Raw genomic sequence first — 13,680 nt, 5'->3', positions numbered from 1 at the left:
AGGAGTTTAATTTAAGCAGTTCAGAGAACGTCCAAACGGTTCGTGTCTGCATAAGTTCAGTGAATTAGCGTACGCTCATCCGCTTGCCCGCAGCCACGAGAGGGGTAACTACACACAAGTACAAACTGTGTAGCAATACTAGGGGTTGGACGTGAGTACAATTAAATCCATGGACGTCGCAGTCTTTCCACATGTGCACACGGGGCAGAACAGAGGGCAAGATGGACTCAAATAGATGCTGTCATCTTTCATTCCCTTTAGCGTTTAACACTTGGTCAGAGTGTTGCCATGCTGGAAAATACATCGTTTTCATATATCTGTCCTGTATATAAACTAAAAACATGTTTTTATTTTACCAGGTACGGTCCACTCAGCCATGTCGCTTTCTTAGAAGCCACCTGGCCACAAATGATAGTTCAACGAAGTGGCTTATCATGTGGAAATGTATAGCAGCCAAATACTCGAAACGCCTGTTTCAAAATGTGGAGGGGAAAACCGGCGGTCAGTCCCGGAGAAAAATCCACGCGACCACGGGGAGAGAGGCACGCAAACTCCAAATACACAGCAGGCGTCAGGGTCAGGATCGAACCCACGATCTCCTTCATACCAGGCGAGGAAGTCAACATATCGGTCCAGTGGCGCCCATATGTATCTGTATATTGCACTTATTTCGCACCGTACGTAGTAGCCATCCGTGGTGATCGGACAGCAAACGAATCACAAAAACATTTTTTTGTTTAGCTGCGTGCGGTAGAGAGCAGCAGAGACGAGGAGAGGTTGGTGATGGAGGAGGGGGGGGGTGTTGTTGGAGGCGAGTGAGACTCAGAGGGAGGGAGGGAGGGAGCCCGCCTCGCCCTCCCCTTCCCATTCCCGCGGGGATTTCCTGAGCAGCCTTCCGAGAGCCGAGCTGAGAGGGAGTTCCGATGACGTCATGCCCGCGCTGCATCTGCTCCGATGGAAATCCCTGGCACGGGAATGCAGCTCGGACAGCCTGGCGGCGAGCAGCCGTCTAAGCGTCATCTGTATCGTCACCACCACCACCAAACTACTACAGCAGCAGCAGCAGCAGGAGGAGGAGGATCACCATCATCTCCAGCATCATCATCATTATTAGAATCATCACCTCCAGCGTCGTCGTCGTCGTCATCATCATCTGCCAAACCATCATCAGCATCATCATCATCATATGCTTCTTGCTTCGTCGTATGCGCACAGCACAATGCAACAAGCGTTGAGGAATAAGCGCGTTCTCATTTTTGTCACTCCGCAATCGAGACATGTTACTGCTGCAGGCACAGCAGCAGCAACAGCATCTTCCTTAACACCATCGTCATCAGCAGCACCGTTAGAATAACAGTAACCATTGCAATCATTACCGCGTTATCACCGTTATCTTTGGACGGGCGAAACCAACAATGGGTGGTTGTCTTCTGCCTGTAACGCGCCTCCATCCGATTGCGATGTAATGAATAACAGAGAAAAATATATATATGAGCGGTACGTGTGAAATAAAAACAGAATCCACGCACAGTAATACCATTGTTATTATTGCTATCACGATGATGATGTGAGTAGTGGGTAAATATGAAGGCACAATTAATGCGGCGGCAGCTCTCGCGAGGGAGGAGAGAGAGCGGAGCTGCTTGCGCGTAGATGCGAGCGAGCGGCTCATCACAGCAGCAGCAGCGATGCCCCGGACCAAACAGCGGAACCCGAAGCCTCTGAGCTGTGAGTAGCTACAACGCAGCGTGCACCGCAACAACACAAACACCACCACCACCACCATCATCCCTAGCTGCTGGCTTGCCCGCTGTATGATGCCTCACCTGCCTGTCTGTTTGCCCCTATGCCAGCCCATCTCGCTGCTTGACAACAAACGCCAGTCTCTGCTTCATGTGTGCCTGCCTTGTACGTGAGAGAGAGAGAGACTGTATTGATGCCTTTGTGACAGCACACACACGATAAATTATTGCTGTGTGCCTGTCCCTGGCTGCCCCTGTGACAACCCATGTATATCCCCTGCTTCATGTGTGCATTACATCTATCGTTATTTAATTGCTGTGTGTATGCCTCTGTGTGTGTGTGTGACAACCCATACACCATCACATGTGCTTGCTTTGCGCCTGCCTGTCCACGTGGATCACAGATGTAGTGTATTTACAGCATGGTACTATAATGCCGTGTGTTAACAGGTCTATATCATGTAATTGTTGTAAGGTATAATATATTGGTGTGTGCCCCGCCTCTGCCCCGTGACACCCCATACACCATCCTCTGCTTGCGGTGTGACTGCCTGGATGTCTGCCTATGTGTTATGAAGCGTACACTGCCGTATGCTGTATATTGCAGTGTTGTTAATATGGGGTATTCATTAACGTGTGTCGCCTACCCGTTTACAGTTTATACTCTGCTGTATACATTGATGTATGGTATATATTGCCGTAGATGTGCTGTTGATATATGTGCGTAATACATGTTTGCTGTATAGTATTAACCGCTGTGTATGTGCTATGTGTGTGTGTTTTACACAGTACAGTATATATTTCTGTATTTAATATACACTGTATATTTTTTGTATATATTTATGCGTGCCTACCTGTGTGTTATATGTCGTCTATGTCGCTGTATGGTATATATTATTGGATATGTGCTATTTATTTCAACCAGTATACGGTACATTGATAAATAGCACATTGCTGTGTGGGTACTGTTGGTGTGTGTGAAATTCACATGGCAGTATAGCTTCTCTTACTGCTGTTTTTTTATGTCAGTATAATATAGCTGCTCTTGCTGCTGTGTTTCTTTAAATAGTTGTCAGTATAGCTGCGCTTGCTGATGTGTTTCTTTAAATAGTTGTCAGTATAGCTGCTCTTGCTGATGTGTTTTTGAAATATTTGTCAGTATAGCTGCTCTTGCTGCTACTCCTGCTGCTGCTGTGTGTGTGTGATATTGGTAAGCTGTGCTGCTGCTTCTGCCGCTGTTGGCTCAGCTCTACACCACGGGGCTTGTATCACGATGCACACACCGCAAGTGAGAGAGAGAATGCGTGGACCAGCCCAGAGCCGCGGCTGGATTTGCGCATGTGCGACTCTTAGGGCTCGAGTTCAATCTTCCCAATGCCCCGTGTGGTTTTCACCGTCACGGCGTACGAAGGGCCTTCTTTTGTTGCTGCTGCTGCTACTGTCATTGCTATCTTCTTGAGTGTGAACTGGATGTTTACAATAGCGAGCTCTTCATTGGTTGGTTGATTCATCTATATATAAGATTTATGCGCGTGCCTCTGTGTTTGCTGGAGGTCGGCAGGCAATGTCGTAAGGAAAGCAGCGCAGCAGCTAGGAATGGCGTTTTCTCTACACACACACAGATATGCGCACTGCAATTGATGCTGCTACTACTAATACACTGCTTGCGTGCAATGTTTGTGGAGGGCGGTTGGTGTGGGTGGGTGCAGTGGTGAAGGGGGTGGTTGTACTGCAAGTCAGCCCAGCCCAGCGCGCAGTACGTACTGCGATATTCATTTGCAAGCAGGTGATGTCATTGTTCCGAGCCGCTCGTGTGCACGTCAAATGTAGCTGTCACAAGGAACAGAGTCTATAGCAACCGGGCTCCATCAACCCAAACTGCCAGACGTGGTGAAGTATGGCCAAATAACAACCCCCCCCCCCTCCTCACCACACAACCCGTACGGCTTCGGGAGGGCCTTCATCCAGCAGTGGATTGACAAAAAAGGTGCCGCAACATATACACACTGACCAGGACCCCTCCCTCCGGATCGTAATGGGAATGCGCTGAAGGTAAGGGTGTGTGCGCGCGTGTGTGCGTGCATCGCTGTCCATCCGTGCAACGACGGGGTTGTGTGTCGTCTTTGTGCTGTGCACGTCGAGACGAGAGAGAGAGAGAGACTGGCGGTGATTGTGATGCGAACCTCTAAGCCCCCCCCCCCCCGTGTGTGAATGTGTGTGCTGCGTGCACGCTAACAGCAAGTTTCCATTAAGAGATCTAATATCGGTGGTCGTGTGCTTTTGCCCCGAGCACGTGTGCATTGTGTTAAGGTTGGTTGGCTGGGCAGTGAACGGGTACGTAGTAGGGGTGGGGGTGGCTGAACGAGATCATTTAACCCGCATTAATTATTATGCCCCTTATCTTGCGTGAGAATTCCGCAAGTTGATAAGATTGTGACTTAATTGCTCCATATTAACTTTGTTTTCAACGTTGCCCTATTGAATACGCCTTTAGGGATACAGTATATTACTTCTGGGTTTGCGGCTGTGATTTTATGTCACGTAAATGGCATGTTCGTATCTTAACTAATTGATAATAACCGCATTCTTTGTTAATCCACTGCTGGATGAAAGCCTCCCCACGGCGTGTCGTGTCATCGGGGTTGTTTGACCATACTTCACCATGCTGGTCAGTGCGGGTGTTGGTGAAAGGACCGGTTCAGATATCACTCGCCACTGATGTTTGCCCGAGCGGGGAGTCGAACCCGGGTTAGCAGCGCAGCGCGCTCACCGCAGCGCCACCGTTCCCTCCACTCATCGTGTTTATTGAATTCCACGCAATCCATGAATTGTTGCACAGCTGTTTACAGCCACGCACGGCAATTATATCGCGTCGCGTTTAACGCCTCCATCGGGAAATTCAATTCAGTGTTTAGTAGTTGCACGGAAAATCCCGTTTAACCGGTTACCCAGCTCGATTGTTGGGGATATCCGTGGTGCATCAGCACAAGAACAAAAACAGCATCGGTGTTATGCCAGCCTCTGTCGCCCACGCATAAGAGAGGCACTTCATGTCCACGGGCATCTCAACCGGGCTTAAATAAATGGCTTAAATCAATCAACGGGTCGATTGTTCTCATGCGGTTTAACACCTGGACTTTCGCGACCAATATTATCCATAATAGAGAGGGGGTGGGGGGGGCGGTTGGGTTAGAACGCGATCTAACAAAAAAACCCTATTATGTTATCATGTGATTAGGAGTCTGCGCATAACGAAGGGATGGCCACTCTGCTCGTGTATTAGACCCATCGAACGCTTCGTGGCACACGCGTGCACACTCGGACGCGTCACCAATGCAATCACATCTAGGGTTCAATTTGAGCCGTCCGGGTCTAAGCGTCTGAAAATAAATTATCTCCCGGGGGTTGTGGAGAATCCCGCAAAAAAATAGTCAATGAGAAATTAACACCCCTCTGATAGTGTCTGCATGTGTGTGTGTCGAACTTGGTGCTGGCTACTTGCCCACTCCGTTATGTGTCGTGCCGTGCCTTAATGGGTACTCGCAAACACCGCTTGCCCCAGCAATCTGTTGCAGGCGATACGGGGTGTCTTTGTGTGTGTGCGTGCGGGCCAGGCTGTATGCACGTGCGAATCGGAGGTTTCTGTAAACGTGCAACACGTGCGGCAAATGTCGCCGCTGTGGTTTAATAACAATTAAGTTAATTAACGTAATCAGTCCAGGAACCCGGCACGACCACGAATTCCCACGGTGTCCAATCACGGCGTCGCCAAATTGAACGAAAGCACTCAAAAGTAATCGGAATCGTGAATAGAAACCTCGGCTATCCACGCCGCAATACGCTGGTATGGTAGAGTTATTGTATTACCTCTATGCATTATACCAAAATATTACCCCGTGAGATATTGTGAAAAATTGCAAATGTCCTATGCGCTTGTTATACGCGCGCACGAATGCTGCCCTGATCAGTCGTGATAATAACAATGTTAACTTAAACATCTCTGTACTACCTTATAGCCATCACGTGCAAAATATGAATATGGCATTCCGTCACAACGCAGTTGTTAACTGTGAGGAGAAGAAGAAGAGGCGGCTACTATCACCGTATAATTGTTTAGAATCGGACAACAGAGGGCGCTTTGCCGTTGACTGAATGAAGGCCGATCCATTTACAGCTACCACACTTTAATAATAGGGAGACATTCCAACGCTGTATTAGTCGGAAGGGAAAACATTTATTTTGAAATCCTTTACATGTCTCTCACATCAATATTTTTAAAAACCCTTATTAAATAGTCTCAACACTCTCTCGGTACACTTTGTCTATAATAGCTGCTCTGTTATAGACAAAACAAAAATAAAAAAATAAATGTACAAGGGCCCTACATTACTTATTCAAATTCAGCGGCGTTATCTATAAATGGATCACCGCCGGTGCAGCTCGCAATGAACGCGCCCCTCTCCCACTTAGGTGCTACCAATTCGCCAAGTAATGAGAGGTGGGGGGGGGGGCACATTAAGAATGCATTCATTTGTTATTAATGTTATTTATTTATCCAGCAAAAGATATGTTTCGTCTGTCAAAATTGTCCTGCTACATTGGGATGCGTGGTTCATCCCATGAATGAGTGTGAGACCGTGTGGTTGGAAAACCGGAATACCCAGAGAAGATATACCCCCACCCAAATATGAGAGGAAAACGTTCAAATATCCGTACAAATTCATTCAAGAATCCGTCGTTCTTCTACCATCTACTAGGCACCTGGCAGCCCAAGCCTACAATAACGAGCAGGCCTATTCGTTCCCAGGAAGTCTCCCATCCAAGTACTACGTAGGCTTAATTCGGCTTAGCTTGTGAGATTTGGCGAAATGGGTATATTCAGGGTGGTTTTCTTTAATCATTCGGCCCGTGCTTGAATGCTGTGATGGAGTTATGTTGTACAGTACATCAATGCGCTTGTGGTCCCTATATTGTGAGCTGCAGTAGTTGCTCTTGTCACAATATTTCGTATTGTTAACAAAGTAGCAGCATTAACATTTAACGCAATTAGGTTAACTCATTTACATAAAGATGAACGCTTGGCTCGGAGCCCCAGATGGAACATTAATGATGTATCTTTGCCTTCTCCAATAATGGAAAAAAATATATATTTTAAATTATCATTTAACCAGGATCGACAACTTCATGTAATATTCAATATTAAACAATTTCATATTCGGTGATTGCCTACACCGCAATGGACTGCAGTAGCGGGCGGTTATTCGGCGTATTTTTTTTTTACAAGATGTGCACCCTTTATAGCGCAATATTACTTATTAAATCTGAAATTTACTTAGCGTGTGCCCCATTTTTCAGGGCATTAATAAAACACAGTGGCCGCTGGTGGCTTTACGGGACGTGTATGTGTTGATTTGACCATAAAGTGTTTCTGATTTTTAATACTCTCTAATTTGCACTACATTGCACATTTTGACAGCAAGGAATTTCAAGACCCATATCAAAATGATGGATCGTATATTAGGTGCTAGGGTTCTTGCTGCCTTACTCGAGTAGCCCCAAGTAATGGGATTGCTGCTATTCGTTCGTTATGTGGTTGTGTGGCTCGCCAGCCTGTTTGCCCTTCCTCCAGACAGTCAGATACAGTCTTTGCGGATATATAAATAATTAATAAATACGCTTTTTTAAAAAGGTGCAGCCCTCTTATTGCCTGCTCATGCCACTGCATGCCGAGAGGCCTCCACGAGAGATAGCTCTAGAGGGGCCCCTCTACAGCGTATTTTTGGCCTACTCTTCCTTGCTGGCTAGCTGTCTTGGAAGAAGATTTTAAAATAATATTAGTAATATGAATAATATGAATGGAGTGGTGGTTTAGTGGTTAGCGCACTGCGTTATCACCCCGGTGACCTCAGTTGTATTCCTGGCCAGGACGAACATCGGTGGCAGGTAATAACTTACCTGGCCATGTATCCCCTCTTTACCAACCCACGTGAACCAATATGATGAAAAATGTGGAGGGGGGGGGGGAAGTCCAGAACTGGTTCAGATATCACTCACCACTGCACTAGCCACCACTCCACTGCTCATGGATGCTTGTCCACTCAATAGTTTGGCTCGAGATGAAAAAAAAGTCACGTTTCATGTTAATGCCCTCTCTGTGCTTACAGGCTATTTTATAGGAGGTCAGTTCCGTTCGTAATTAATTCATCTTAGCTTTACCCAGGGGCGTCCACCACATGCGTCGGTGGGGTTGAAATCAAAATGTGCTGTGACGACCAAAGAGGCTGATCGATGTTGATATTATTTTAGAGCGAATTGGGGGTGCGTGAGCATGCGATTTTGGGACAGAACCAACACCACCATCTCTGATTAAACAAGTGCTGTTCAATTTCTGTCTGATCTGTGCTCTGAAGATGCCCTGTAGAGAAGGTCACAACCATCACTGCTGATATCAGGTGGATCAATTATTTAGCCCACACTCCCTCCTATGGGATAAGCGACGAGACTCTCTCCGAGCTAGCCAGGAATTTGTGGTCGTTTCAGCTTTGCAGTGGTAGTTCTGTAAGCATCCTGATATACCAGCAGTAGTACCATAATAACAATAATTCAATTTCCCCCGGAAAGTCTTACTGTGTCATAACATTCCTATTCAGTAGAGTTCCTGCATTGCGATGTTTGGAAATTTCCATTTATGTTTCTTTGGCATGTAGTAAGAAACAGTACCTGGAGAAATGTAATGCATATGACCGGATATCACTCAAAGCAACCAAGCAGCCCAATAACGGTAATATCTGCTGTAATGTCACGTAATAATAATACTTCATATCCCTTTATCAATCCACTGATAGATGAAGGCCTCCCCATGTCGTGTCAGTTATAAGCAGTTTTTTTTTACCTTACTTTATCGTGCTGATCAGTGTGGATTGGTAATAGCCTCGACATTTCCTTATACCATATTTCGACTATTCTAGTGTCTTTATTAGTATTATCATCATACATCTTAGACTCTACCTTACTAAATACCTTCACACGGATTTGTGAGTCTTCTGCATCTGCCGCTATCTGTTGAATTTTAGAGCGGCATTAAAAGGAGCAGCAGCAGCGATAATGGGCATCACAAGGGTTACATGAGATAGTGAGCTTGAGAAATGGAGTTAAATTGTGAAGAGAATACATTAATATTAATTCATCTGTAATGTAATGTAGCCCTGTGCAACCACCAGGATCACCATACTTTCCCACGTCTGTGTATATGGAAGGCATCACAAATCTGAATGTCCGCCTGATGATGCTAGTTGTAATTGCTGGCGAAACGTCGTACTCAGATTGTAAATGTTGTGAATTTTCTCTCCAACACACCGGTGTGCTGTACGAGTAACGAATTGGCATGTTCTGTTTACGTGACAAATCTTACTAATTGCCTGTGTCGGGTGGTGGCGGGTTTAACGACACATTTATATTTATGCAATCTAACCCAAAAAAACCTGTATTATGTGGGTTTTAAATGGTTAAATGGCTGTATCTGGATTCCACTACTGGCTGCCACCAGGCATTACAGCACAGAGATCTTACAACTGCTCACTGCAAATGCCTCCATTTTGCCACAGTGAAGGAATTCTGTGTGCAGAATAAAGGCAAGCCAGATCCTAGTGCGTGTGTGTGTGTGTTTTTAACTTCAGGTTAATTGAATTATTTTCAGGTGGTTTGGTCCCGTCCACCGATTCCTGTGGTTCTAATTCGGCCTCCTGTCTTGGAGAATGGACTGAGCCTCTCTACACTTAAGCGGTGATGTAATGTAAACAATGCGTGGTTGGGGGGGGCTTGCATGGGGTATTGTCACGAAACGCGCCGTGCCTTTAAAAAAATATATAAGTGAACATCGTCGTGGCAGACCACAAACCTACACAGCTAAAAAAACAATTATTGGAATGCTTAAAATCACCCGCTCGTAAGTTGCGCGCAACGTCACAATTGACCGAGGGCTGTTATTCACGGGGAGATATCGCGGGCGTGCCTTTGATCAAATCATCCACACACGCGCACGTGTGCTTAAACGTATTCGCTCGCTTGCTTATTTCGATGTCTTCGGCTAATCACCTGTGTGCTCACGTGTGGCTGCCCCTGGTTGTTGGTGGAGAGAGAGCGGATCACGTGATTGTGTGTGTCCGGTGGTGATGCTGGTGACCCGAAGCATGCATTAGTTTCGGGCGCAGTCATCTGTCTGCAATTATTATATGACGGACAACCATGTAACTTAATTATATCGCAGTTGTGGGTAATAATTAAGATGATAGAATAATTACAATTATTCGTCATATTGCTACAGTGTTCAAATGTATTTTGTATATTTACCGTATAACGTTCTGAGTTCATGCACCCATATTTGTCCATGGATCTGGGACACATTGAGATAATTGGTATAAGCATAGGAAGCCTTTGTGTGTTGTTGTGTTTAGTTTGTTGTCCTTCCTCTGCACCTCTGATTAGCACGGTTGACTACGTACGGTGCGACAGAAGTTCAACATACATACATACAAACATTGGCTTAGTTTTTCTTTGACTACCTCTACGCTGGTTGTGTCGGAGTGGAGGGTGAGCAGTGTGCACGTGACTGTGTGGGGGGAACAGGCGGCTGTGGCGATGGGGGGCGGACGGTAGAATATGTAGAGGGCAAGAGAAATCGGTCATTATTGACCTAGCACTGGGATAAGATGCAAATCATTTTTAATAATGAAATGACACATTGCCAACTCTCTGCAGCCTGTCCTGGGAGGCCAAAGGAATTGAAATACCGCCGGCAATGAATTCACGTCCCGCACTGCTCTAGAATTTCATACATCCTAAAAATGAAAACAATTTTGTGACAATATATATTCATGGAAACTGTCTCAATGTTGCATCTTTGTGTGTTTTTTTGAGATGTAATTTTAGCTTGTACTGAATTAATGTGTTATAAATTAAACCTATATCGCATTATCATATCTATAAATACGCGCATTTCTGTTTTTCAAAACTACTGTCTCAACACGAAAATGCTCTAGAATTTCATTTATCCCAAAAAAAAAATGATTTGACTATAGTTAGGTTAAAATGCACGATTTCAATTGGGAATCTTTCTGCTTATAGACATAATTTCAGCTCATACTTAATTGACCTGCTACTGAATTTGTTTCAGAAAATAAACCTACATCACGTTATAATTGCTATGGCTTACTCGCATTGCTTTTGAGCATATTATTTTGAGCATATTACATATGTAATATGATTTTGAGCATATTGCATATTACATGCTTTTGAGAATATTACATATGCTCAAAAGCAATACGAGTAAACTATAGCAATTATAATGTAATGTACATATGCTCAAAAAGCAAACATTTGCTTTCCGCAAAGCGTGTGAACAAACGCGTTTCGATGCACGTGTAGGACGTGAGCACTCGGCACGGACTTTACACCGTGGATCTGTTTTTAATAATAGAGTAGAGCACACGATGTTCCACGGGAACGCTGCCTGAGTCTAGGCGTCCCCTAAACCCGGGAGGCACTGACAGATGCGTTAGCGCTGAGACGGAGACTTGGGGGAGGGGGGGGGGTCGGGGTGGGTGAGGGTGAATATGCATGCTGCCGAGATTTCTCGACGAGCCTTCTTCACCCTCCGTCCAATGCCTCAGCGGGAAGCCCCATTTTCACAAAGTGAGACGCCACATTCTGGCGTGGAGGCTTGCGGTCAGTGAATCGCTTATTTTTGTATCCCCCCCCCCACCACCAACCCCCGTTCTTTTCACAGCAGGGTTGCCTCTCTGCTCAGCATTCGCGGACGGACCAGCAGAGCGAGTTCATTAACGCGTACTGCTATACTTGAAAGTACACGGCCTTCATCGGTGTGGCTGTCAGCTACGAGGACACTTTGTGAAAGTACACCGTGACCTATATTTGTGTTTATGTGGATAACTCTATGGAGAGGCGGGATAATTCTCTGAGCTGGAATACAAGCGGATGGACCGGTTGTAGAATTGCTGTGCAGTGAGCCATTTCAGACAAGACAGGGGATTTACAAATTTAGTGCCGGATTTGGGTGTCTGGGTGAAATTTTATTCGCGCTGGACAGACTTTTGCTTTGTGACTGCCTTTGTAAAAAGCACCTGGTTAAGACAGGGCAGTGATACTGGAGCGATCGCAATGACCTGACGTGGAGTTTATGTTGAATAACGTGTGCCCCGTATGCGTTGAATCGGGGGGACGGACACAAATAAGAGACATCACATTGAGATGATGCATCGCCGCTCGACGGCACGACGGCCGAGAGACGACGCTGGTGACAGAGCGGCAGCCGGGGGACAGAATGCGTCCGAGAGGTCGACTATCGCGGAGAAGGAGCGACGTGATGAGTTGGTGGGCAGGGGTGAGACGAATGGTATAGCACCCACTGCACCACGGACGATGGTGATGGCATGGGGATAGACAACGGTGAAACATGACGATGATGAAGTAAGGGCTGTTTATTTTGGGGAAACAGCACAGCAAGCTTTCTTAACAAACTGGTTTACCTGCACGTGTTTTAGGTTGTTGTTGTATAGCACCGATTAACACACTTCATAAGAGCTGTGATCTTGGAAACTTTCCACCTGCAAAAAGCAGCCACGATTCATCCGGCCGTCGTGCTTTTCGGTGTACGCGGAAACTTCTTTCGCACCGTACGTAGCCAACCGCCGCCAATCGCGAATCGGACCCCGCAGGCTTCCTCCACGTATTGTGTGCGCCGTTGTGGCCGTCGTGCCAATAGGCCTTGCCCACAGGCCGTGCCCGACACTCGTCACTTGAAGCAGAGGGTGTGCGTCGAGGAGACACTTCTGCATCTTTTTTTTGCACGGGATTCGCACGAGCGTCGCGGAGGCGGCCGTTGTACGGCAAGGTGCATGGATGGGTAGCAGCACCGCTGGACCACGTGGGGTGGCAGTGGCACGGGGAGGCGTTCATTGGTCGAGCAAGTGCGGGTGGACAGTGGCCGCTTTAGGTGCCAAGTTCCCTGGGAAAATGTTCGTTCAGAGGAGGAATGGCATTTGGGGACTCGATGGGGATACCACCAGACAGAAATGTTTTTTTTCTGTTCGCAAAACCTGTGGTGCTGTTACTTAAACAGAATACACAGCTGTAGAGCATTAAAGTTGGAATATATAAGTATGCAAGCGACGAGTGACCAACAGCCCTAGCAAGAGGTACACTGGATGCGGTGTGCTGGGGGTGTAACAATTCTTTCTGGGTCACAGATTCTTTCAGAAGACTGCTGAAATTACGGCGTGCGTACACGTAACACTCAACGCAAAACGCATACAAAAATTGTCTTAAAAAAATAGAACCCGTCCCTCGCACGCGCGGGCAGCAGTGCGAACACGGGAAATGTGCCCACGTCGAATTCCTCTCGGAACTGGTGGCGAGGTGCCACCACCACCACCACCACCCCCTTCGCTCCCCCCACCGTCATCTTGCGCTGGAAGATTCTCCCCTGAGCTCGGGCACTGACACATTTCACGCTCCGCCGAACTGCGCTGTGAAGTCGCAGCGTGGCAGCACCTCGAGAATTATTATTATAATTATTATTATTGTCGAGGTGCAGTCCCCGCCGTGGATTGTTGTTGTTGTTGCGTGGGGTGGTTGGGAGTGATGCTCGCGGTGGCCGAGCGCTCACTTCTCGTGGTGGCTGAGCGCTCACTTCTCGTGGTGGCTGGGTGCTCACTTCTCATGGTGGCTGAGCGCTCACTTCTCGTGGTGGCCGAGCGCTCACTTCTCGTGGTGGCTGGGCACTCACTTCTCATGGTGACTGGGCACTCACTTCTCATGGTGGCTGAGCGCTCACTTCTCGTGGTGGCCGAGCGCTCACTTCTCGTGGTGGCTGGGCGCTCACTTCTCATGGTGGCTGGGCACTCACTTCTCATGGTGGCTG

At 46.9% G+C, this 13,680-nt stretch overlaps 1 protein-coding gene across 2 annotated transcripts in view; it reads left to right on the top strand.

Moving 5' to 3' along the window:
* Window positions 1-953: 953 nt before the first annotated feature.
* Window positions 954-13,680, top strand: part of LOC116941679 (uncharacterized) — an 85,802-nt gene continuing 73,075 nt past the window's right edge. Inside the window, exon 1 of one of the 2 annotated variants that reach the window (XM_032952993.2) lies at window positions 954-1,728. In XM_032952993.2, the coding sequence (XP_032808884.2) occupies window positions 1,689-1,728 (40 nt within the window). In that variant the 5' untranslated portion in view covers window positions 954-1,688. The remainder of the gene's footprint in view (window positions 1,729-13,680) is intronic. The other variant, XM_032952994.2, reaches the window with a different exon arrangement.

The sequence above is a fragment of the Petromyzon marinus genome, chromosome 12 (assembly GCF_048934315.1).
Source record: "Petromyzon marinus isolate PM22_M1 ecotype Great Lakes invasive population chromosome 12, UKy_Petmar_22M1.pri1.0, whole genome shotgun sequence".
In the NCBI taxonomy this organism is placed as follows: Eukaryota; Metazoa; Chordata; class Hyperoartia; order Petromyzontiformes; family Petromyzontidae; genus Petromyzon; species Petromyzon marinus.
The sequence above is the reverse complement of the archived record's forward strand: the minus strand, read 5'-3'. Positions and strand labels throughout refer to the sequence as shown.